This window comes from Elgaria multicarinata, chromosome 7, assembly GCF_023053635.1.
Source record: "Elgaria multicarinata webbii isolate HBS135686 ecotype San Diego chromosome 7, rElgMul1.1.pri, whole genome shotgun sequence".
Lineage (NCBI taxonomy): Eukaryota > Metazoa > Chordata > Lepidosauria > Squamata > Anguidae > Elgaria > Elgaria multicarinata.
In genome coordinates this window covers 52835824-52862109 of record NC_086177.1, presented here as the reverse complement: position 1 = coordinate 52862109, position 26286 = coordinate 52835824, and the positions used below count along the sequence as shown (strand labels likewise).

General features: G+C 39.4%; 1 protein-coding gene across 1 annotated transcript in view; it reads left to right on the top strand.

Moving 5' to 3' along the window:
• Nucleotides 1–26286, top strand: part of MTCL1 (microtubule crosslinking factor 1) — a 123700-nt gene that overhangs the window by 70037 nt on the left and 27377 nt on the right. The window contains 5 exon segments of the mRNA XM_063130572.1: nucleotides 11590–11682; nucleotides 15492–15722; nucleotides 17460–17642; nucleotides 23013–23180; nucleotides 24772–25020. Of these exon segments, the coding sequence (XP_062986642.1) occupies nucleotides 11590–11682; nucleotides 15492–15722; nucleotides 17460–17642; nucleotides 23013–23180; nucleotides 24772–25020 (924 nt within the window).

The following is a 26286-nucleotide window of genomic DNA, read 5'->3' as shown; positions in this document are numbered from 1 at the left end:
AGAAAAATGGGGGAATTATTATTATTAATAATAATAATAATAATAATAATAATAATAATAATTTATTTATATAGCACCATCAATGTATATGGTGCTGTACAGAGTAAAACAATAAATAGCAAGACCCTGCCGCAAAGGCTTACATTCTAATAAAATCATAATAAAACAATAAGGAGGGGAAGAGAATGCACCAAACAAATTTCAGCTGCCAAAAAACCCAAAACGGGGAGAGCAATCAAGTCAGGACAGAAAATTGGAGAGAAACAGGTTCTCAGAATGCTTAAAAGTACTTTATTTCAAAGCTCAGTCACCTTTGATTATTTAAGGAGGTGATCACCTTGCTAGGAGTATTTCTACAGACTTCTCTTATCAACCTGCTGAAGAAGGCCTTTGAAAGAACACAGGTTGAAACATGTCAGTCTTTGAAATAAAGTACTTTATACATCCTGAGAACCTTTTTGCTCCTTTTTTCTATCCCAAATTTCAGCAGCAAAGCACTCCATAGCATCAAAAATGTCTAAGCTAAATTTAACACTTCTGACATCCTGTGGCATCTACAGAGCCCCCAAAGGGCCAGTTTACCCCCTTTTTTAAAAACAAGCAAATGAATAAACAAATACATTTTAATGGGGGCGGGGCAGGGAATGTTGGCAAGGGATGCACTGGGAGGGGGGGGTGCTGCATGCATTCGACGGGCCACCTGCTGCCCACCCCTGGATCAAGCCATTTAAAACTTCCTTTCTACACATGATTTCCAGTCTAGACCCAGGCCCCACACACTTACTTTACAGTAAAGAAAACAAGAAAGGGAGCTACATGCTATGTAATTAATGTAAGATGAAGTTTGATCCTTCTCAGATCTTATCAGTTAATCTTAGAATCAACGTTGGCAAAAAATCTCAATGTGCCATTAAATGCTTCTCCAAAACAAAATTGTAAAAGTGAACTTTTAGCTATTTTGTTCTGGGAAGGAATTTATTGTCACTAGCCATTTAGCGATACTGTAGCTTTCTTGTTGGACAAGGTCTCTGACAGAGCATGGAGAGTGTTACTATGTGCAAAATGGTCATTTTAGCACGTCTTTTTAAGTTCTATTTTTCCCTTGTAAATTATTTTTACACTGAGTGTTGCGATAGATTAATTGTTAGATTATAGACAACAGAAGTCTGCTGTCTTGCATTTGAAACCACCCTGTAGTCTTAGATTCCTTTTAAATTGCCACCATTGTTTGAACTACATTACTAGTTATTAGTGTAAAGTGTTATTAGGATGTATTTACGTAAACTCTGCAAGAGAAAATTGTCTTTTTAAAAACGCCTTAAGTAGAAGACTTTTTGTTTCCTTCATTAAAACCAGTCATCCAACTGATTCAGCACAGGGGAGGAGATAGACACCCACTGAGAGGCATGTTCCATGCATTGCTCAAGGAAAGAGCAGAGTTCTGCCCTTGTGCACCAGAGAACTATCTTACTAAATATGTAATAGGAACAGAGTGTTGGATGCAAAGAACTGTGAGCGGAAGAAAAATGGGTGCTAGTGCTGTTCTACAAATTCTTGTGCAAATTCTAGAGTAAGTGTTTTTCAAGTGCTGCACGACGTGGGTTCTATCATAATTCATTATTATTTTGGCTGAGAAGGGGGTGGGGGAATTAGTATATGTGGATTGGCTGGGACGTATCATCTACACAAGTGCATGCCCAAGACTCAATCTTCATTTACAGACAACAGACCAACATTACAACATATAAGTACACAGACATAATAAAAATACATGATGGTAAAGAAGAAGGTATACAAAGTCTGTAAAAATGTGAATCAGTAGGTTTAAAATAATGATCAGACATCCATGAATGGTCTAATGAGAATAGGTCAATCAGGGCAGCTCACATGGAAAAGTTTTTGATCTGGCCCTAAGTAGCCCTATGAGAACATGAGCTTTCCAGAATTAGTTTGTCTTTTGACTACCTTTTCCTTTCTTCCTAACAGTTATAAAAAATGGGGGAGCAAATCACCGAGAAGCAGGAGATAACCTCTGTTGTTGCGAGTGGAGAAGGAAGCATAGAATAAAGATACAGACACCAGAACTTGGGTTAAACTAGGGCCTCTTTATATGAATAATATGGGTAGTTCATCCCTCCCTGGATCTGCATGTGAAACTGTGGGAATCGATGGGTCCTTTCTCAGGCCATTTGCCTGGCTTTACGGGCAAGCACTCTCCAAAGCCAGGAGTTGGGTAAAAACGGGCTCCTTTTTTATATGACACTCTGCAAGTGTGGGGAGACCGCCTCACTTCAGCCCTTCCCTGTGCCTCACAGCTCAGGGTAGGTGAGGCAGGAGGTCTCCAAAGGCAAACCATATCCTGACACGGGAGCATCACAGTTCCCTAGGAGCAGGTCCTCTGGATATGCCAATCTCCAAAATGTGCCATAGTGCTCATCGTCCCTATTCTGATATCGCTAATTCCCAACTGAGGGAGTAAATCACTGAGGAGCAGGAGATAACCTCTGCTGATGTGTGAACATCTAACTTCTTATACACTTCTTCCTTAGGCCAAATGGAAAGATAGCTAAGTGCTCCATTACACCTACTTTTTTTATCCGAGGTTTCCCCCTCTGTTTCCCACTTCAAGTACCTTGAAGACTAATTCTCCTGTGCAGATACAGGGTGCTTCCAGAGTGAGGGATCTGGATGCCAATTAAAAAACTATTATACATTGCACAGCTGTTCTGTCTTTTCTTCTATAACCTGAAGGAGAGGGCTATCAACATTGTACATTGATGGTGCTATATAAATAAATAAATAAATAATAATAATAATAATAATAATAATAATAATAATAATAATAATAAATGGGCTACTAGTCCTGATGACTATGTGTTACCCCCAGTATCAGAGGCAGTAAGCGTGTATACACCACTTGCTGAGGAACATGGGTGGGAGGGTGGTGTTCTGCTTGTGAGTCCCTGGTTGACAGCTGGTTGGTCACTGTGTAAGTAGGAGTGCTGTACTAGATGGACACTTGGTCTGATCCACCATGGCTCTTCTTATGTTCTTAGGTTTTTTTCTAGTAAGAGAAAGGATGGGAGAATTGGTGTGGGGGGGGGAAACTGAAGTTGGTATTATCTGGTTCCCTAACTGGAAGCATCCATAATACTGTAATTTAGGCTGCAATTCATAGTAGGCATATGCTCCGCTCAGATTAGAAGCGCAGAAGCAGGAGCGAATTGGCCTGCTCCACCTTGCCCAGAGGCGGAGTAGAAGCGGACCACGGACCCCTAGAAGCAAGGCGAAGAGAAGCGCCCATTTTCGGAGTGCTCCGGTTTCCGCGGTCCGATCCGATCGCCATCTTGAAACATTTCGCCCATAGGATTGCATTGCAGAAAAGAAAGGGGGATAACTGTGTTGTTTTTGAAGGTATCATTCTGAAAATTCTTGTGCTTGGAGAGTCGTGGATGGGGGTCATTTTGAGACTACTCTCAGCTCTCTGCGTGCTGCGGTTCGTGTGCTATAATTTTTTAAAAAACCGGCGGGAAAATACCTTTTCCGAAGGGCTGAGGGGCAGAGTCAACTCCCGGTCATGATCACATGATCCCAAAGTTGGAGGAGGGGATAGGCAAAATGGGTAACTTGGGATTCTGGGAACTTCTCTTTCTTAGTCTGAATGGACTTTTCCCAGTGTTTTTTTAAACAGTAGCCCCACCAAATGCACAAACACAACCTGAAATCATATATTAAGCCAATAATAAGAGATAGAAACACAGCACTGCTACCCACCCTAACTTTGGGGAACAACTGAAAAGATGTGGTGCAAGGGGATGAGCTCCCCTAGGGCATCCCATGTGGACATGCCCCCACTCTCTCCTGTACTTGGAGGGCAATCAGAGCCCTCCAAAGAGAGCAACCCGGTGGAGCAATGCCTATCATGAGTTGAAGTGACAGTTCTACTCCTCAGCTCTCGTGGTGAAGCAATGGCTTTCATGAGTTGAACTGGCAGCTGCTTCCCCCTCCCCTGGGCACGTCCCCCTATTGCTGGTAAAAGACAGATATAGCCTTTTTAAAAAAGTTCTTCTTGTTGTTTATTCAGCAACACTGCTGCTTTTAATTCCACCCCTCCTTTGTTTATTTATTTATTTATTTATTCCATTTTATATGCATTACTGGCTTTGAAACTATCCTTGGCTCACTTCCTTGTGCCCCCAGAAATGTCTGCTGCCTGCCTGCCTTCCCTCTCTCCTCCCCTGCCCGCCTCGCAGGGATGTTGTGTGTGTCTGGCTTTGACTCAGAGGAGAAGTCCTTCCTGCGCTCACTTGGAGTTTTGGAAGTTCCAAATCCATTTTTCAAGTGTGAAAGAAGATTCATATAGGTTTATCTCTACTCCCCAATTCATGGCATGTTGGGATTTCCTTTGAAATGGCCCCATTGAGATGTCTGCAGGTTTAAGCCCCGCCAAAAAACAGGGGATGATGGGACTGCCTTGAGTCTGGGCCTGCGTGTGTATCCCTGGATAAGCTATCATGGTGGTGAGTTTGAGGTTTTTAACGTGCAAATTGACGGAGCTATCGAAAGGGGTGTGAATGGGGTGTTGGATTTTCATAAATTCCCCAAAAATCAGGGGATGATGGGACTGCCTTGAGTCTGGGCGTGCGTGTGCATCCCTGGATAAGCTATCATGGTGGTGAGTTTGAGGTTTTTAACGTGCAAATTGACGGAGCTATCGAAAGGGGTGTGAATGGGGTGTTGGATTTTCATAAATTCCCCAAAAATCAGGGGATGATGGGACTGCCTTGAGTCTGGGCGTGCGTGTGTGTCCCTGGATAAGCTATCATGGTGGTGAGTTTGAGGTTTTTAACGTGCAAATTGACGGAGCTATCGAAAGGGGTGTGAATGGGGTGCCCGATTTTCATAAATTCCCCAAAATTCAGGGGATGATGGGATTGCCTTGAGTCTTGGCGTGCGTGTGTATACCTCCATGAGGTGTCATGGTGCCAAACGTGAGGTTTCTAACTTTCACAGAAAAAAAGTTGTATACTTTTTTAGCTTAATGCAAGCCTATGGGGGGGGAACAGAGCTCCGATCCAAATCCGGAGCTCCGCAGCGGAGCAGAGCGGGCATGGGCGGAGCGGGGGCGGAGCGAAGCGGCCCGATCCGCAAACCGTGGATCTGGAAGTGAAGCAAAGCGGGGGGTCCGTGCATACCCCTAATTCATAGCCACTTACCTGAGAATAAGGCACATTGAATTCAATGAGACTTACTTTTGAGCAGACATGTATAGGATTGTCTTGTAAGTACCTTAGTTCCTCTAATGGCCATGATGCTTAAGGTCTGCCAGTATTGTGACTATTCGTTGGAAATGCTGCACCAGCTTCCATAGTTGATTTCCAGAGCATGCTTTTCATTCCTAATTCCGCAGTGCAGCACGTATAGGTCAAAGCACATGGATAGCCTTAGTGTGTTGTTCCATTCACTTCAGTGGCTTGTAACACTATGATCCAGCCTGAGAGAAGTACAGTGAAATTAGAAACATTTTTTCCCTTGCCTGCTTTCCATACCACTGAATGGAATGCCCCACTGGGGTGGCCTGGTACATAGATAGGACAATTTGACATGATTTCATGTATTGCATCAAAGAGAACCTGAATAATTAATAAGCTAGTTAATCAGAATGTATGAATGTCTTGTTTTGATCTTTAATATGCTCATCTATGAATCAAATGTGTCAATTTGCTAACTCTTACTTTGTATCTACAGGGAATTTCATGTATAACAGATCACACTGGACTGAGTTAAAATCTAAACTTTTGAATTTTCTTCTTATAGTGGTTTCAGGTTTCATAAAATAAAATACATCATATGGATGTATTTTTATTCCTATTGTCCTATTTTATTCATACGTACATAATTGTTTTTAGTGTCTCACAACCAATAGCAAATCTGCATATGGTTTGATACACTAGTAAAGTATGACCTTCCTGTAAGAGCTCATTCATATGTGTGTGCATGTTCTGGGGTTGCAAGTAACAAAGTAATTATTGGTAGCTATAGTGATGTGTTCTTGTTAATTATCTTTTTTTAAAAAAAGAATCCCTTGACACTTTCTCACCATAATTTTTTACCTACGTTATTTATTTATTTATTTATTTATTTATTGCATTTCTCTGCTGTCCAATAGCAGAAATGCTCTGGGCGGTTCACAAAAATCAAAACCATAAAGTATAAGGATGGTAAGGATTTCTTACACTATGTTTGTGCCCGCCCCCGCACACACCCCATGGAATTGCTTCAGGATTATTATTTGGATGGGGGAACTTCTTACAAATACAGTTTCAAAACTGTGGGAGGACAAATTTATGTAATTCCTGGTAAAAGAGAGAGATGTTTTTCTTAAGATTCATCTGTGCTGTCAGTTTCTACCTGAAGCTGACAAAATAATAGTCCCGAAGTAAAAAAAAAATCTACCCAAACTCTTAAATGAAGTCAGAGAGTTGTGCATAATATTACTTAACACTCCTGACTTTAGCAAGTATCAGGTATAATCAGGATTCACCCAAAATCACCTTTTATTCTGTTTCATAAAGAATGTTGAATGTTCTAGCATTCTAGCAACAATTTCTGATTACTTTATTTTTTAAAACCAAATGAAACACAGTTTACTTACAGTACTTGAAGAGCTATATAATAATATTGAATGGTAAGCATTAATACCAAATGTGTACATCATACATGGCATAATATCAGAGACATCTGCAAACAGATATTGGAATTGCTCATTCCTTTTTGCCTTTTCAATCCTTACTTAGCTGTTTGAAAAGACAGATGATTAAAGTAAAATTTATGGCAGTTCATTCTGAAAATAGGTGCACATGAGAATAAATTAGAGCTATTTTCAAATAAACCTAAATTGTATATTCATTGAAGAAAACTCTCTTTATCATTATTAGAGTGTATATTAGTTTATGAGCCCATGTGTACTTATTTGTGTATATCTCTCTTAACCTTATCTGTGTGGGGAAATTATAAAATTCTACAACTTCTGTAGAATGAGATAAAAGACCAGAATTTTCTTGTTATTCCATAAAAATTTGGGGTCAAAAAGACTTTTCAGCAGAGAGAACGTGGAAACCAAATCGTCTTCATAGTTAATTATTTGTTTGATTAAAGGGCTGTCTTAAATTTATTGTGAAATTGGGAGGAGGGAGCACTTTTTGGTAAACAATGATTTTGAAATGTAACAAGAATGTCAACAAATATTTGGAAATTAATGTTGGGTTTACTGAAACAATTTTGTAAATATATAAAGACCCAATCCAGGAATTGTAAGTGATTGGAGTTAGATAGTAGAGGTCTTTCACAATGCTGATATGTTGTTAAGTGGGTGGGAAAAGGCAACATAGTGTGACCAAACTCAGGTTAGTCCTCTGCCCCTCCTTCCATCTCCCTGTTAATGGATTGGTGGTGTGAGAAGCAGGCATCCATTAAATGTGGTGGGAGACAGAAGGAGGTACCCGTATTGCTTCCATTAAGACAGATACCAGTTTTCCTGGATTGGATGTCTGTGTAGTGTGCTGTTCTGTGTTTGTGTTGTGTTCAGTAGTGTTGTGATAGACTATACCAGTCTGACATTTCCATTACATTTGTTTATTCCTGAAGGGCTTGTGATTTAGACTGCAATTCTATATCCATTACATGGGAGTAAGCCCCACTGAAGTTAATGGGACCTATTTCTGAGCAGACATATATAGAATCGCACTGTTATTTAATTTTTTTTATCACACACACCCCTGATGTTACACAATGATTACTATGTGTATATGCTGTCTCACCTGCAGCAAATACATAATGGGGGGAATAATAGGCATGAATAGAATTATAAACAGAATTATAAAACTATCTCAGTGCTGGAACAATTTCACTTTCATAACGAATCAGAGTACATTATTTTGGGTTGTATCCAAAGATGACCTTGTGAATGAAAGGAGCCTTTCCAGAAATGGAAGTTGGAGTTTATTTTTTTCCCCTTCTCCTTGCAGCCCACCAGACTATCTCCCATGCTGTTTGGGAGGGTCCACCAACACTCTGGAGCAGATTTGCAGGAAGTAATGAGTAGCTGAGATCCAAATGCACCCTGTTCCATAAACAGAACTCTGCTCATGGAATTCTGAACAATCCCCTCATATGTATATGATCCATTATAAACAACATAATATATTGAAGCCACCTGTGTTGTATAAGTAATCTCACAGCAGGCTTACATTATAATTTTCCCCACTGTTTTGATCAGTTTTAAATTTAAAAAAAACTGTGATATGTGAGGCGCTCAACTGCCCCAGTTTCTGTTGATTGGAGCTATGGGCTCACCAGAAAAGAACAAAAACATTTTTGACTGTATTTTCTGGCTTCAGCAGTTTATGTATTAAACTAGACAGCATCCAGTCTTAGCTAATTGCATTTTTCTTATTGCTTGTGTGGCAAATTAAATTAGAGATACAGATTAAAGGCAACAGCAGAAAATATAAACATAAAATAAATATAGAACTTAAGAACATAAGAAGAGCTCTGCTGGATCACACCAAGAGTCCATCTAGTCTAGCATTCTGCTCAAAAACCCTCAAGCAATGACATGAGTGCAACAGCCCACACCCCATAGGTTGCCTAGCAACTGGTGTTCATAGGCATCATGCCTTTGATACTATGCCTAGCATATAGCCATCAGGACTAGTAGCCATTGATAGTTCATCCTTGATGAATTTGTCTAATCCACTTTTAAAGCCATCCAAAGTAGTGGCCATCACTACATCTTGTGGAAATGAATTCTATAGTTTAACTATGCGCTGTGTGGAGAATTACTTCCTTTTATCTGTCCTGAAACTCCCACCAATAAACTTCATGGGATGACCCTGGTATGTATTAAAAACACAAAAGTTTGCTCTCTTAAAAAGGTTTAACTGGGTTGTATCTAGTTATGTCCCTTTACTCAGCAGGCTCTTTGCTCAAGTAAAGTTTCCATAATGAAAAGAGGAGGCAGGCAATTTTCACAAATTCTCCCCCTTTCCCACAGCCCTGTGCGCTATATCCTATGCTGTTCCAAAAGGTCCCCCAATCTTCTGGAACCCTCTGGGCTGCAGAGGGAAGGGTGAATCAGTGAAAATCACCTTTCATTCACTCATTCATTCATTCTACTGAATCAAAGAGCCTTCCGTGAATGGAAAGACAGGATTACATACAACCCATTATCCTTTTCATTTCCAGGTTCACAAAGTCTAACAAAGTAATCATTTTCTAAATGTGAGATGACTGGAAGGAAAGAGGGGGGGTGATTCAAATAGTCATTTCAGTGTTTTGAAATTATTCTTCACTTAAAAGAAATATCTGTTATCTGCGTATTGTAGATCCCACAGGTGTCTTAAAATACTATTAGATATAGAGACTTCCCATTAGAAGCATTGTTTTTTTCAGGTAAAATTGCTAATAGCTTCGGATGTGGGCAGGCAAGATTAATATCCTGCACTTTACGTTCCATTAAAGGAACATTCCAGGAAGATAACATTTCCAATAAAAAATAATCACAATGCAATAAACTTATGCATACATTAATTCACAGATTTGCCTTTTCAACTTGATGTTGAACCAGCGTCCCGATAGGAACTTATAACTGCAGTCATAATATATGGCTTTAGAACAGCTTTACATAATTTTTTTTTTAAAGCAAACAGTGTTCATGTATTATACATAAATACACCACACACCTTAATTCACATATATTAACTTCTGGTATATTTATTTATTTATTTATTTATTTATTTATTATTACATTTTTATACTGCACAATAGTCTAGACTGTCTGGGCACTTCATAATTAAACCCATAAAATACAACATGACAAGAAATAACACAAAGCTTTAAAAGTTTTTTTTAAAAAAAACCTACATAAATATTACTAAAATAAATCCAGCAGCAGTTACAGCCCAGGGAAAGCCTGTGTGAAAAGATGCATCTTCAGGAGGCATTTAAAAGTTGTTGCATTTTCTACCTCCTGAACTGCATGAGGGAGGGTTTTCCAGAGGATGGGTGCCACTGCAGAGAAGGCCCGCTGTCGAGCTTGTTCATGGTGACATTCTGTCCATTTTGGAATGGCTAGTGAGACCTCCCCTGAAGATCTTGAATGCCATCCGGGTGTATGTAAGGGAAGGTGGTCCTGGTTTCAAGGGCTTTATGGAATAATAACATAACCTTGTATGTGGCTTGATAGCTAATAGGCAGCAGGTGACTTTTTATGCATTTTTTCCAAGGGAACTTGCCTACATTTTAATGTGCCTACATCAGATTTTCAGCTGGAGACACACAATACTTTTAAAGAGACTTAAAAGTAGTGTAAGGGAAGTTTTACTTCCCATAGTTATACACTCACACATCTTTTGTCCCTATTACCTATAGTCAATCAGGATTTGAAACTGTATAAAACCTACAGAGCTGTTAAGCAGGGGCAAGTGGGGAATGAGTGTACAAACCACAGGCAGTGATTCCTCTTTCAAACCATACTTAGCTGCCTGCAAATACTATACTGTCTTCAACATGTATGTATGTGTGTATATATATATATATATATATATATATATATATATGCTATAATTGTAGACCATAGCCCCAGTCAAACTAGCCTGTTCGAACAAGATGGAAATTCAGGAGAACAGGAAGCATAAAGCAATTGCACCTGCTTCCTCCCTGCCCCCGCCACCATTGTTGTCATATCTGAAGTTGCCAGAGATCAGTTTTGAGACCAGATTTGACCCAAGGATGCAAATTTTGATCCTTAACCTACTGCCATCACTTTGAATATAATATTGGTATTGACTTTTACCTTTTCTGGGTGTGGATCCTGGCATATGGTTCCTGTCACATATCTGAAAAGTAGGGATGATCTTGTTTTTATCACACCTGAGATGTTATCATTAAATGCAATAGATCCCTAAAACTGGAAATAATTGTGGAAGCCATCACCCCACAGCCTGCAGATGAAATACAGTGTATAGCTTCAAAGATCTATAAAGATCTGTTAGTCACAATACATGCACAGCTACATCAGTGGCTGAGTACGTGCGTCATTGCAGATAGGAGGGAGATGCATGCATGCATCTGTATCTTAGTGCAACTGAGGAAAGTATTTAACACTGTATGTCTTAAAGCACATCCTCCTATGCACATGCCACATCCAATTTACATTTATTTATTTATTTATTTATTGCATTTCTATACCGCCCAATAGCTGAAGCTCTCTGGGTGGTTGTGATATCTGAAGTTGCCAGAGATCGGTTTTGAGACCAGATTTGACCCAAGGATGCAAATTTTGATCCTTAACCTATTGCCATCACTTTGCATCTGCAGTTCCTGATAGAGAAAGGGAATCTGTGTGTGCATATGTTATATTTATTGGGAAGTACATTTCACTGATTATGAACACAACTCATATTTGAACAGTGTCTTTTAACTGTGTAGTTGTGTGTCTCAGTGATGTCTGTCCTGTAGTTTTGTCACACCTGTAAGAATCTTTGTCCTGCTAATCAGCTCAGGGACTGCCATGTTTTACCTGTACAGAATGTATCGATACAGGAGCTTCAGGCTCAACTTGAGCAGGAGGTGAAACTTCGCCAAGAGGAGCAAGAAACGTTTACAGAAAGGACCATTCAGGTAAATACATCACCTAGTCATTAGAAGAGACCTCTGGATGTTTGCCTAACTACCAGAGGCTTTTTATATTTGTGGTAAGAATTGGAAAGTTTCATAGATGGTTTAGTTGACAGACTAAGAGACGTTGAAATACAATTCAGTGGAAAAATGACGTCTCCCTAATGACGTCTCCCTAATATCTGTTGGGAGACAAATACTGCCAAAAGCGGCCCTTCCAAGAAATTCCTGACATGTGTGGGTGATAACTTTCTCCTACAGAAAGTGGAGGAAGGAACTAGAGGATCAGCAATCCTTGACTTGATATTGACCAATAGGGATGACTTAGTGGATAAAGTGGCAGTTACGGGAACTCTGGGGGAAAGTGACCACGTCATACTTGAATTCTTGATTATGAAGGAGACAAAAGTTGAGTGTAGCCATACACGTACTCTGGATTTTAGGAAAGCTGATTTTAATAAACTCAGAACTGTGATAAGTAAGGTCCCATGGTAAATGAGCCTAATGAGAAAAGGAGTGCAGGATGGGTGGGAGTACTTAAAAAGGAAATTTTAAAGGCACAGTTACAAACAATTCCAACAAGGAGAAAAGATAGAAGACAACAGAGGAAACCAATGTGGCTCTACAAAAAGCTTAGAGATGACCTGAAAACAAAAAAAGGATACATATAGGAAGTGGAAGGAAGGCCAGGCTACAAAAGAAGAGTACAGACAGGTGGCGCAGAAGTGCCGAAATGGCGTCAGGAAGGCTAAAGCTGAGAATGAGCTGAGATTAGCGAGGGATGCTAAAAGCAAAAAAAAGGCTTTCTTCAGATACGTGAGTAGTAAAAGACAGAGGAAAGAAATGGTGGTTCAACTGCTTAATGAAGATGGCAAATTGATAACAGATGACAAAGAAACGCTGAAGTGCTCAATTCCTACTTTGCCTCAGTCTTCTCCCAAAAGCGGGTCTATGACCTCCCTGGAAGTTGAGGGGGGCAGGATTGCAGTTTGAGATTGATAAACAAATGGTCAAAGAACACCTAATTTCCTTGAATGAGTTCAAATTTCCAGGGCCCGATGAACTGCATCCTAGAGTAATGAAGGAGCTAGCGGAAGAACTCTCAGAACCTTTGTCTATTATCTTTGCAAAATCATGGAAGACGGGTGAGGTGCCGGACAACTGGAGGAGGGCTAACGTCGTCCCTATCTTCAAGAAGGGCAAAAAGGAGGAACCTGGGAACTACAGACCAGTCAGTCTGACATCCATCCCTGGGAAAATTCTGGAGCAGATTAAGAAGTCAATCTGTAAACACCTTGAAATCAATGCGGTGATCACTAGAAGCCAAGATGGATTTGTCAAGAACAAGTCCTGTCAGACTAATTTGATCTCATTTTTTGATAAGGTAACCTCCCTTGTGGACTGTGGGAATGCTGTCGACGTCATATATCTTGACTTCAGCAAAGCTTTTGACAAAGTACCACATGACATTCTGATTAACAAACTAGCTAAAAGGGGCTAGATGGAACAACTATTAGGTGGATTCACAGTTGGCTACAGAATCAGACTCAAAGAGTACTTATCAATGGAACCTTCTCAAACTGGGGAGAGGCAACGAGTGGGGTGCCGCAGGGCTCAGTCCTGGGCCAAGTGCTCTTCAACATTTTTATTAATGATTTGGACGAGGAGGGGAACGCGGATCAAATTTGCAGATGACACAAAATTGGGTGGGATAGCTAATACCCTGGAAGACAGAAACAAACTTCAAAGTGATCTTGATAGGCTGGAGTGCTGGGCTGAAAACAAAACAATGAAATTTAATAGGGATAAATGCCAAGTTCTACATTTAGGAAATAGAAACCAAATGCACAGTTACAAAATGGGGGATACTTGGCTCAGCAATACTACAAACGAGAAGGATCTTGGAATTGTTGTAGATCGCAAGCTGAATATGAGCTAACAGTGCGATATGGCTGCAAGAAAGGCAAATGCTATTTTGGTCTGCATTAATAGAAGTATAGCTTCCAAATCACGTGAGGTACTGGTTCCTCTCTATTCGGCCCTGGTTAGGCCTCATCTAGAGTATTGCATCCAGTTCTGGGCTCCACAATTCAAGAAGGATGCAGACAAGCTGGAGCGTGTTCAGAGGAGAGCAACCAGGATGATCAGGGGTCTGGAAACAAAGCCCTTTGAAGAGAGACTGAAAGAACTGGGCATGTTTAGCCTGGAGAAGAGAAGATTGAGGGGAGACATGATAGCACTCTTCAAATACTTAAAAGGTTGTCACACAGAGGAGGGCCAGGATCTCTTCTCGATCCTCCCAGAGTGCAGGACACGGAATAATGGACTCAAGTTAAAGGAAGCCAGATTCCAGCTGGACATCAGGAAAAACTTCTTGACTGTTAGAGCAGTACAACAATGGAATCAGTTACCTAGGGAGGTTGTGGGCTCTCCCACACTAGAGGCCTTCAAGAGGCAGCTGGACAACCATCTGTCAGGGATGCTTTGAGGTGGATTCCTGCATTGAGCAGGGGGTTGGACTCGATGGCCTTGTAGGCCCTTTCCAACTCTGCTATTCTATGATTCTATGAAATTGCTTGGACACTGAAGGTTACAGGGTTGCCCCTTGCTACAGGTATATTGTATGGTGCAAGGCTTTGTGATTCTTACTCTTGAACATTGTTTTTTTTAAAGACCCGTGTAAGAGCAATCTATTGAAAGAAATGGCCGTTGGAAACAGTATTTTTCTAATAACACTTTACATCAGGGATGTCAAACCTTAGGTCCATGGGCCAAATCCTGCCCACCTGGGGTCCCAGTCAAGTCCTCTAGGACCCTCCCGATAGCCACCTCCCCTTTCCCAGACTGCCCATTGTTTGGTGGTTTCTCAGCTTCTGCTGATCCCCCCCCCCCATTTTAAAACATTAAAATGCCTCCCTTAAAGCTTAGTTCCTGGCACTAAAACCTCTAAGCTGAAATATGCTTATATTTCTGGTAGACCACTGGTAAGATTTGGTCTAGTTGTGAAATAGCTGTGGTTGACATTTGGTTTTCAGGTGTACTTTTTTTTACTGAAGTATGGTGGATTGTCTGATGAATTATTATGAAATTGAAGTAATAATTCTTGGATTGTAGACTGTTTTGTTTGTTTTTTGCCTGGCTCATCCTTAGGGCATGTAAAAATGATCCTGGAAACCTGAATATATGGATATATAGAGATAGAATGCAATAGTACCCATTTTCTCTATCTGCATTGTTTCTTACGGTGAGACTTCCAAGGATGAGTCTTTAATAAAGCCCTATTGTTTTAATAGCACTACCCCTAGAAGGCAAGTAGCCTCTTTCCTTAAGGCAGAGAAAGCAATATTCCAAAAGGGGAAACTGTCCCCCACACAAAGTAAGCTAGAATTTTATTGGATCAATGGGTTTTTATAACGACTAGTTGAAAATGAACTCAGCAAATGCAATTCACATGCAGCAATAACAGAGTTAGGGTCACATGGAGAACATATTGAAAGGGTGCAGTGAAGAGTACAAAGTATGTAGATAGGGCATAAAATGTTTACGCTGCAGAATTCAGATCTAGCTTGTTAAAATAAATGAACTGTGTATTTCCTCAGCAGCCTATTCACATATGGTTAATTAAATTAAGTCTACAACCTGTGATCTTCAGGTTTCTCGAAAGTCAGATCCCTTGCCAAATTCAGTTAGCTGATGCTAATCAGAATTAGCAATCCTGGTTTTTCCTGCCCAAATGGAAAATCACACACGTAAGTACAACCCCCTCAAGGGCAATATCCTATTGATGTTGGGCATGGTTGTTCTGTTTAAAGCTAGAAGAGGACCATCTGCAGAGCCTACGGAGGAAAGACTTGGAGGTACAAAGCTTGACTTTGCAGAACAAATTGGAGGAGAAGACCTGGAGTCAGGAGAAAAACCTGATGCATCAAGAACTCAGGCATTTCAAGCAGAACACCTTTCTCCTCTACGTCAAACTGAAATGGTTGCTGAAGCACTGGCGACAAGGCAAGCAAGTGGAGGAACAAGGAGAGGATGTACTTGAGGTAAATGTCCCATGTTATTTAATGGAGTGAAACTACAAGGAAAAGTGATGCAGACAGTTCAGTGTTGAACAAAATATATTCTAAGAAATAACCTTGCTTCAAGTTCAAATTCCAGAGCATCCTTAACAGTGGCATTGTGATTAGTGTTGCATTGATTATAGAGCAGAAAAGATGCTGAAATGGAACTTGAAGCTACCTGTCATTGGCCTTTTCAAAAGAGATTTGCAGTGTGGGCTCAGCTATGCAGAAATTCTAAATTACCTGTTACTCATCTCTAAATCAGTCCTAAGTGCCAATGCAGACATTACTTTAAAGACGTAGCTAGCAGCTACATTCTTTTCTGTTTTACTCCAGAGTAAGAACAGGGGCCCCAATCTGGACTGAGACCCTCATATGAGGCTAGGAGGGGCTTTAACCTTTTTTGCCTCTCTGTGGTCCCAATCTGGATCAGGCCTCCTTTCCATACAGTTTTTATTGCCAAATAGTGATCCATTCAACTGAATCACTATTTGGCAGTATAAATTACAGGTGTGGGAGCCCTGATCTGGATTGGGTTCACAGCTGGTGGAGGAAGGAGAAAGCCCTGTGCCCCCACCCCCACGCTAGGGTCTGATTTGGGCCTCTGTATCTACTTTAGGGTAAAATAGAAGAAAAGAGTAGTCTGTTTGGATCTAAGTCTACCACAAATCTATGGAATAAACCAATATCTTTGCAGGTATCTCCCCGACACCCACCAGCATCCAAGATCCTGGGAAGCAGACATAGGAGGGCATTAGAACTGAATAGATTTACATGCAGCAGTCTATTAATACATCACATCAATTTGGAGTGGTCTCAACTTTTGTCACAGTGTTCTGAAGAACAAAAAGAGGCATTGTTTACATACTAGCAGTATAGTCTCAAAGCAGCATCTTATGGGAAAATGAAATCCCTCATAATTTATTCTATTAATCTCCCAAAAATGCACAGTCCCATCATGAATGAAATGGGTTTTTTTTCATAAAGCTCCTAAATAACTCATTACAGAAAATGGATAGGAAGAAAAGAAAATATCACTCTTTGAAACTATTCAGCCGAATACCTTGGCAAGGAAAAAATACCCATTGAATAAAAAATGTTCAGCTTCTCTATAGCTTTTTTCCCCCAAAAGCTAATGGGTCTTTTAGGAATTGCTTGCTTTGTACTGAACAAGGTGTCACTATTATCAAGAGTAGGAAGAATTTTTTGGATAATTTGGTAGAACTGTACACTTTAAAAACTTTTAAAATACATTATAAAAGTACATCACTAATGTAGTGGTTATATCAGTAATAATAGCTAATTGTAATGGATATTGTGTAAATATTGCCGATAGTGGAATTAGACCTGCACTTAATATTACCATCTCAATGTCAAAATCTTTTCTAGATTTTAGACATTTGGATTTGTTTATTATAATTAAAATAATGTTTACTGTAAGTCATGAATAAATTGCAGGTCAAAAATTAAGCAATAGTCCTATTTCTTGAATCTTACATATACTTTTGTCATTGCACTTTTAGGATTTGATCCAAAGCTCTGTGTTCTAATGGGCCTTCCTTACTCTGTTCATCTTTCTTAAGTAATGAAGCATTGCTATGGTCTTAGAAATTAATAAGGGAGATCTGCAAAGGCAGAATAGCTCATGACTACTGGAATTATGGGTCAAAACCTTCATACAGAAATTATATATTTGATTTTATTCACTTTTCTTTTTAGTTGGAACACCTTGATCCCATGCCAGAATTCAGCTTTCAGTCTCAACAAAAGGGTGATGAACAGGAAGAGGAGGAGGAAGATGTAGTGTTTGCAATGACAGATTACTCCCAACATTCCACAGTAGAAATACGTGATCATGGACCACCATTACAGACTGCAGAATTGTTGCAGCATCAAAAGCAGGTACCAAGGCAAATATACAGGTGCTTACTCTGTCCTGAGATCAAACACCTTCTGTTCCGTTACTCTGTTGTATCAAGAATATTTTTAATCATAGACATGATTCTAATTACTCTGCAATGTAAATATGTTTCATCTATTATGTTTATATGAATCAGGAGAAAAAGGAATGATGCAATTGCAGCTACCTTTTTTGCTGACACTTTAGGTGAAATAATCCATCTCTTATCATGGAAAGAAAATAATATCCTTGTCTGATGGTTTGAGGTACCATATTTCTTCGATTGTAAGATGCCATCGATTGTAAGACGCACACTAATTTCAGTACCACCAACAGAGAAAAAACCCTAAGACATGCCTGCGATTCTAAGACGCACCTCATTTTTAAAGATGTTTATATGGAGGGAAAAGTGCGTCTTAGAATTGAAGAAATACAGTATCTGCAGTCTCATCCATGATAATATACCATAATAATCATTATTGTGGGAAAGTTTTTATTTACTTTTAAATCACCTCGCTGAAGTGCTCCAGGATTGGAGTTCTCTCTAATATCCTGTCAGCTTCATGCTGTCAGGTTGGAAGTTAAAAGGGAGCTGGAAGGAAATAATTCCTTCCCATTGCCAGAGCATGTCCAAATACTTCCTGGGAATGGCCGAGTGGTCAGGCCCTGAGAGGCCATTGGAACCATCAGATTCACAGCCTCTCCCTTTCCACCAACCAGCATGCCTTTGACACATCTGTGTGAAGTTGGAGTTCCAACCTTGTAAATGGAGCCTCCATAAGAACCGCCAAGGTGGCTAGTCAGAGTCGGGAGTAGGTCTCCAACACTAGAAAAAAAAACCTCCAAGGTTGGAGCTCTAAGTAAGACCTCAAACTTTTTTTTCATGATCAGTTCTTTGGCCTCTGGAATGCTGTCAGTGGACAATAAGAATGCTCTCTAAACAATTTAAAAACCATATTTATATGTTTTAATTTATTTCTTAGAAGGTGGAGAGAAACAATGTAAGAAAATTCTTACTGCATTAAATGCTTTTTTTTAAAGCTAATTAATGCTGATATCTTATATCCCACCCCCCAAGTGGATTTAGAGATTTAGCTATTTTTGTCCTGACCTAGATTCATATGCAGTATATGCAGTATTTAGGCCTCGGGAAATACCAATAGATATATTAAATTAGCAGACTGCTTTCCAGAATAGAAGCAATGACTTGGGGTGCAATCCAGCTTCTTTAAATCATTGCTTTTTGATTTGGAATCTATGCAATTAACAACTACTGATTAACAAAATGGTTCAGCCACTCTATTTCAAGATTAATATATATGTCAAATGTATGTTTCCAGTTATATAGGGGAAATTCCTAGGGCAGCAAACAACATAATCAATGAAATAATATGGTAAAATCAATAAAATCAAATAAAAATAAGAAGTAGAGGCAGTCAAATAACAATTTCAAACAGTAGCTGCAGGGAGTAATTATAGCACTAGTTGCAGCAGTCTAAAGCTAATCTGAAGAAAGAGGGTTCTTTTGAACCTGCCTAAACAGAGCGTGCTCTCAGATCTGGTGGATTTTATGTGGGATATAGCTCCAGAATCTATACCAGAAAAAGCCCTTTTTATCCATCGCTACAAATTTTACAGTGGTGGGCACTTGCCATAAATTATTGAGCAGTATCCTATTCGATGCTACCATTAATGTAAATTACATTGCACTAGTGTAAGGTGCTACAGGTTCTGTTGCACCAGCACAAACTATTGGTATTTCACAAGAGGCACTTAGGCTAGTGCAAAATAAATTATGTTACCAGCTATGTCAAATAGGGCCATTTCTACACCTGCATTTTTTCCCCAGGATCATCCCTGTGCATGCCAATGACACACAGGGGATCCCGGGAGCAGGCAGGGACAACCCCTCCATTTTCCCGGGATAATCCTTAGGTCTAGAAAGGGCCAAGGTTACTGTCCATTCTTATTATTTCAATATACGTCAGTATATCTTTGCTTTTGAAGTAAACACCATAGCACAAATAGTGTAACCTTTCTTAGTAAGGACAAGGGTTCAAAAACCACTGGCCTAAAAAGAATGTTGGTTGGGCACTCAGTTTCCAACACAGAAGTGAAAAAGGAGTGTGAAGAGTGTGATAGATCTGGCAAAACATGATGGCAGAGAAGAAGCAGCATAACAGTGTATTTTAGTCTAAATGTATATGCCACAAGCCAGTAGCAGTTGAAGTGACACTTGCAGGGTAAGAATATAAACTAAGGTTATACAGTCTCTAAAAGGACATTTGCGTTTCTGAAATTTTAGGGCTGATGAAGTGATAGTCCACATTCTATTCTTGCCATTCTTCAAATCTTGGGAGACATCTGCATGTGATCTTGGGGTAATGGTCTGGATTGTTCTGTGCAACCACAAAGAAATCCACTTGCAGAAAGTGTTTTCTCTGTATGAGTCGATATATTGTGACATTTCAGGCCTGGCCAGCTTATAGGGCTCCCCTAGCCCTGATGCCTGTTGCAGTAACACTATCCTGAATTGCTGCACCTCATAGGTGTTTTGATGCAGCATCTTGACTCTTTCGATGCACCCGTGCAACAGCCCATGTACAAGTTCATATCTGCTTGTTTGTCTTTCACAATTAACCATAGGATTAGGCTGTGAGAACGAACAAGAATAAGTACCAATCTGTTTACCATCCTGCATCATCTTCTACTATATATTAGCTTTTGAAGTACAGCCCAAAAGAGTGTTCTGACCAACTAAGAACACCTGAATAAATGAGTACTCTCACAATAGAATAACTGTGCTGAAGTTATTCCCATAATGTGCTAATGTATGCATATCTATATGCCTTATCCAATTGAGAATGCGAAATAATCAGTCTACCAGCCGCGCTGTACAATATAGAGTAGTGTAGTCATATTTTACAAAACAACTTTTTCAGGGTTGATCCACGCACCTATTAAGGACAAAACTCAATAATAATAATAATAATAATAATAATAATAATAATAATAATAATAATAATAATAATTTATTTATGTCTTACCCGCCTCTCCCTTTGGATCGAGGTGGGGAACAACATTAGAACAGGAATCAATACATCTTAAAAATTCTTGATTTTCCATTGATCTGGATAGGCCTGCCAGAAAAGGCTAGTCTTTAAAGCTGCCTTAAAATCACACTATATGGGAGACTATATGGGACTATATGGGAGAAGGCGATCCCGCAGGTAACCTGGACCCAAACCATTTAGGGCTTTAAAGGTAATGACCAACACTTTGTACTTTGCCCGGAAACTAATTGGCAACCAGTGGAGTTATTCTAATGTTGGGGTAATATGCTCACCCCTAGATGTACCTAGATGTACCCTAGATGACCAACCTGGCTGCCATATTTTGAACTAGTTGAAGTTTCCGAACTAGGTACAATGGTAGCCCTATGTAGAGCGCATTGCAGAAGTCAAGCCTTGAGGTTACCAGCGTGTGCACTACTGTCTTTAGGTCTTCTGACTCTAAGAAGGGGCGCAGCTGGCATATCAGCCGAAGCTGATAGTAGGCACTCCTGGCCGTCGCATCTATCTGAGCTGTCATTTGGAGCGACAAGGCAAACAGGTGGCAGGAGGGCATTTTCAAGAGAGCACTATGGATCTCCCTCCCTAGTGAGGCCACTCAGCACCCATACTTTTATGTTTTCATTGCCAGGCTCAGTTTTATTCACCTGGGCTTTTATAATGAATAATAGGCTACTATGCTACTGCTGAATTTATTCTTATTTGCAATTTTATGCTGTTGCTTTTGTTGCTGCAAATGCAAGTTTGAGGTCAAGCATTTGCCAAAGTAACATATTCTGCCCTGAGAAATTTTGCAAAATATTTGTCAAATCATATAAATAATTATGTAGTATAAGAAGCAAATACAATGCCTACCTGAATTAGGAACAGAAATCAGCAGGGGAAAATATTAAGCATCTAATTTTATTTTAGTTTTAATTATGGTAAGAATATTCCATAGATGTCTCTTGAGCTCATTTCCTCTTGAACCTCTGGCTGAAAACAGAACTCCTAACAATAGTAATCTGATCAATATAATTTGAGCCACCATTAACATTTTTCCCTTTTGATACAGTCTTGAACTATACAGTTGCATCTGAAAAAGAGCGGAGTTTCTAGAGTAATTTGTGACTGAGTGAAAGTAGGTCAGAAAAGGGAATGGGAGTTACTAGCACTTTTGAGTAGCCTATGTTTATGTTTAATGTTTTATGGGCTGTCTGATACTTTCAACATCTCCAATAGACTTTCTTCTTGTCCACAAAGAGAAATTGCTTCAACAGAAATTTGAAAGAATGAGGGGAAACTACAAGCAAAAATACCCGTGGGCCCCCAATCACATTAGACTGACCCATCAAAACTTGAAATGTTTGTCCTCAGGAAAACCTACTCCCTCTTCTTTTGGTCCAGATGTAACAAACACAGGAAATACTAAGATGTTTGGTCCCGCACTGTGCAGGATGGTCTCAATCTGCTCATCATAGAGTATTGCCATTCATTCAGCCTGCCCTAGGGTGCCGTAAGTTTCATTGTGAATGGAAAGGATGGACAAGAATAGTAGAAAAACATACACATAGAAGCTAGCTTTATTGTGCATCACAACAGTACAGAACATATGGGCTTGTGCTGCTTTAGAGTACAATCCTCCCCATCCTCAGATAAAATATCTGTTGCAGTGGCAGGATCTAGCAACTGGTATGCTTGGTGAAAGAAGTGGAGCAAAGGTCTTATTTGAATGAGAAGGAAATTGTGGAGCCTATGATATGGTTCCTTCTCTCATTCCTTAGACTTTTCCTGAAATAATAACATGGGAGGGTTACAAGTGGAGGACATTTGGGAATCCACCCACCCAATAAAATGGTGTAATAAAATCTCATCTGGAAGTACCCATGGTCAGAATATGTAGTCATATATTGATAAAGCACAAAACCGAACAAAATGGTGTACTGAGATATGGATTCCAGAGAAATTAGCAGGGGAAAGTTCTGAAAAGGGAGCAATGAGGTGGCTCCATTTTGGGGGTGTCAGGAGCCAATACATCTTGCATGCAGCCAACTCTGATCTTTGGGGCATTTTAAATATCAAAATGTTGCAGATGAAATCATAATTTTTAATAATTATTATTATTATTCAGGGAAAGCCACAGTGTACAAGTCAGCCTTTGGGGGCTGCATTGTAGGATAATTTCATTATTTTTATTCACCCTCCTTGTTGCAGCTGACAAGTATGTAGAAAACAAAAAATACTTTTTATCCCAAGGTGTTTGAAATGGCAGCAGTGGTTTTAATAATGTTTTAAAGTTACAAATAGGTTTTGCTTATGCAGGCAAGAGAAAACCGGCGACTTTTACATGCTCTGAAAATACTGTTGGATGACTTCCGATCTGAGCTCCGGGATGACGAGCAAGAACGTCACGGCCTCCAGCAGCAATACGCCACTGACAAAGCTGCCTGGGAAGTGGAATGGACTAAGCTGAAGTGTCAGCTGGAGCAGGTATGGTTCTTCCCATAGTTTGAGTCAAAAGGTAGGAGCCATTAACTGAGACATGGTTCTCAGACTGATTTGAAGATGAATAAGAGATAATTCCTGAAGACTTTTTTTTTAACCTTATTGGACTCAACAGTTCCCAGTTGGCAAGAGAAAAGGAACTGATGGAATTACACTCAAGGCCTGTTTGAACGACTTTGGGATGAATTCTCCTAAACATCAACCTCTGATTTGTTTAATTTAGATAGCTTTTAGGGTATTCACATGAGCTGAAAGAGTCTTAGCCACCCTGATCATGTAAACGATAGCGGCTGGTGGGTGAAGTTTACAGTTTCATAAAGAACCACAGTGACTTGTGCCTGTCCCAAGATAATAATCCAAAATCTACAGCAGTTTCTCAGATCTTTTTCCAGCACTGCATATAACGTGTGTATGTACTAAAGCCCTGGAAACTCATTATTTGTATGGGCAGATAGTATTATAGGATAATGTGAAAAACTCTGAAGTAACTACCTAAGCATATTATTGGAAATAGGAATTGTGTATTTGTGTTGAGAGTGATTGTGCAATGCTTTCTGCTGTTGGTGTATGTTTAATATTTTTTATTATTTTTAATTACGTGTTTATATTGTAACTATGCAGTGTTGATAAGCTAATGATCACTAACAATTGCATGGCATGCTTTTGAAGTTAGAAAGTCAAGAGTGTTATACTCTCAAATAACTAAGATAATATTGAATCAACAAATCAGAACAGTTGATTGGCAGTAGCCTTTTTCCAACTAAAACAAATGCATTGACTATTTCTTCGAAGCTATTAACACACAGCATTTTCCCATCAGGCACAGATGATCAGACCAAAATTGAAACGTTGTTGAATCCTCCCAAGTCTTATTTTGATAGAAAAAAGTTAGGAAAGTACTGAATATAATTATCATAAATGAAGGGAGGGAAAATAAATAGTAATCTTGCAGTTGAGGTTGAGAGGCAGTTGTCTGAGCAACCAGCAATTGATTCTCCATTCTTGCCCATTATTAAAAAGGATGATTACAGTTTGAAATTTAAAACAGCTAGGGAGGTCATTAAGTCAGTGCATCCCCAGAACAATCAACTGCATTGCCAGAGATAAATTTTGCCTGAATTTTTGATGATGCCAAAGCAAAAAGGGAGACCTTATAGGTTACAGTGAAGTCTAAATCAGACAAGCAGTGATTAGTTGTACTTTGGCCTTTCCTGAAACCAGCCTGTTCAGGATGAATAATGTGATTAGAGGATTCCCAGTCCTCCAGCTTATGTAATAAAAATTTACTGTACAACTTAGAGTCAATATCCAAAAGACTTATTGGTCAATAATTGTTAGGATCTTGCTTTTCACCCTTCTTATATATCGGAACAAAAATACTCTGTTTCCAGCCAACTCTGGTTTCTCCTCAGATCAAGTATATTGTTATATAATTGCCTTTTTGGAGTAAAACTGTACTTCAAAATGTTTAAGCATGTGTGTGAAAAAACACTAGTCTAATTTAGTAGTGACACCTAGCATTTTCTTTTGCCGTGAAAAGAGATTCCGACACTAACCATTTTCGTTTCATTTATAGCTGGAAGGGAAGAGTGAAAAAGCACCAAGTGAGGTTGGTCTTGATGCAAAGGCAGCTTTTAAGAGGGAAAGAGAGGAACACAAGAAACTCTTGGCTGACAGTCACCGATTAGTGATGGACCTACAGTGGCAAATCCAACATAGTGAAAAGAACTGGAATAGAGAAAAAGTAGAGCTTCTGGAACGGCTCGAAAAAGACCGACAGGAGTGGGAGTGGCAAAAGAAGGAGCTACTGAGGCGGCTAGAACAGGTACGTCAGCGTCTGATCAGGCCAGGATGTATCTCAGTAACTGCATTGCAATGACGGAACTTTATGGATTTTTGTTTTTTAAGCACAGGGTTAACTTGTGCTCTCTGCATCATTGTTTCTTATAACAGAGAATTAAAGAAACCCAAGGGACTTAAGCAGATGAAAAGTAATTTTAGCATCATTGCTAGTGTATGGGAAATTGGTTGAAGGTTAAAGGCCATTTCCTCTCTAGTTTCGCATCTCTCACAAATACATAGTCATTTTAATTCTTAATGTTGCAAAGCTTTTCCCCTCAAAACTTGCATATTTTTTATTTCCTGCTGAAAACCAAACTCCACATTTTATCTTGTGGTTCCCTCTCACAAGTATGATTTGCTTGTGTGAGCAGTTGTGATGTGTGAGCCAAGAGCTCATAGGAATTCAGCTGTAGCGGACAAGCCTCACAAGCATGGCATGAAGTTTCTTTGATCTTGAATGTTGGACACTGAATTCCCATGAATTCCTGGCTCACATGTTACAACTGCTTATATGAGTGGAACACTTATCCCTGCAGCAAATGTAACATCTAGTCTAGTGTCCTGTGGCTTGACGGGACGTGAATCGATCTTGACACACTTCCAGTGCAAACACTGGGAACTCCAAATCCCCCTTCCCACAAAAAAGGTTTTTAGTACTTTTACTAATATTAGTATAATGGTAAAAAGGCAAAAATAAATAAATGAACTGATGCATTTGGACATGTTAATGAAATATGGAGTCCAGTAGTCATTTTTATAAAGATTTCTTTGTCACTAGAGTATGACCAATTTGAATGTTTAAACCCTATATAGGTGGTAATATGCTTTTGTAAAGGGATTTTATCTTAGAGAAAGGTATACATAGAGTGCATGTTTTAACTTCGGTACACATTTATTTTATTTTTAAAACTCTACCAAAAAAAAAAAAAAAGAGTAGTATAATGATATCAAGTTTTCCCAAGCATCACATACAGATACAAATTCAGTTTGTAATTTGGTAATAGTACTGGCAGCAGTTTCTTATTTGCCAGGTGGCATTGATTACTCCATAATTTTAGGAGTTAATTAAAGCAAATAATTAAAGTCAGAGTTATTATCTAATTAGGAGTTAAACACAATTAAATTATGTTAGTTGTGTGCATGTTCTCATTCCTCTGCCACAGATTTATTGATTAATTCATTTATTCATATAGAAGATTTATATCCCACCTTTAAGTGTTACTGTACACTCTCAGGGTAGTAAATGGTA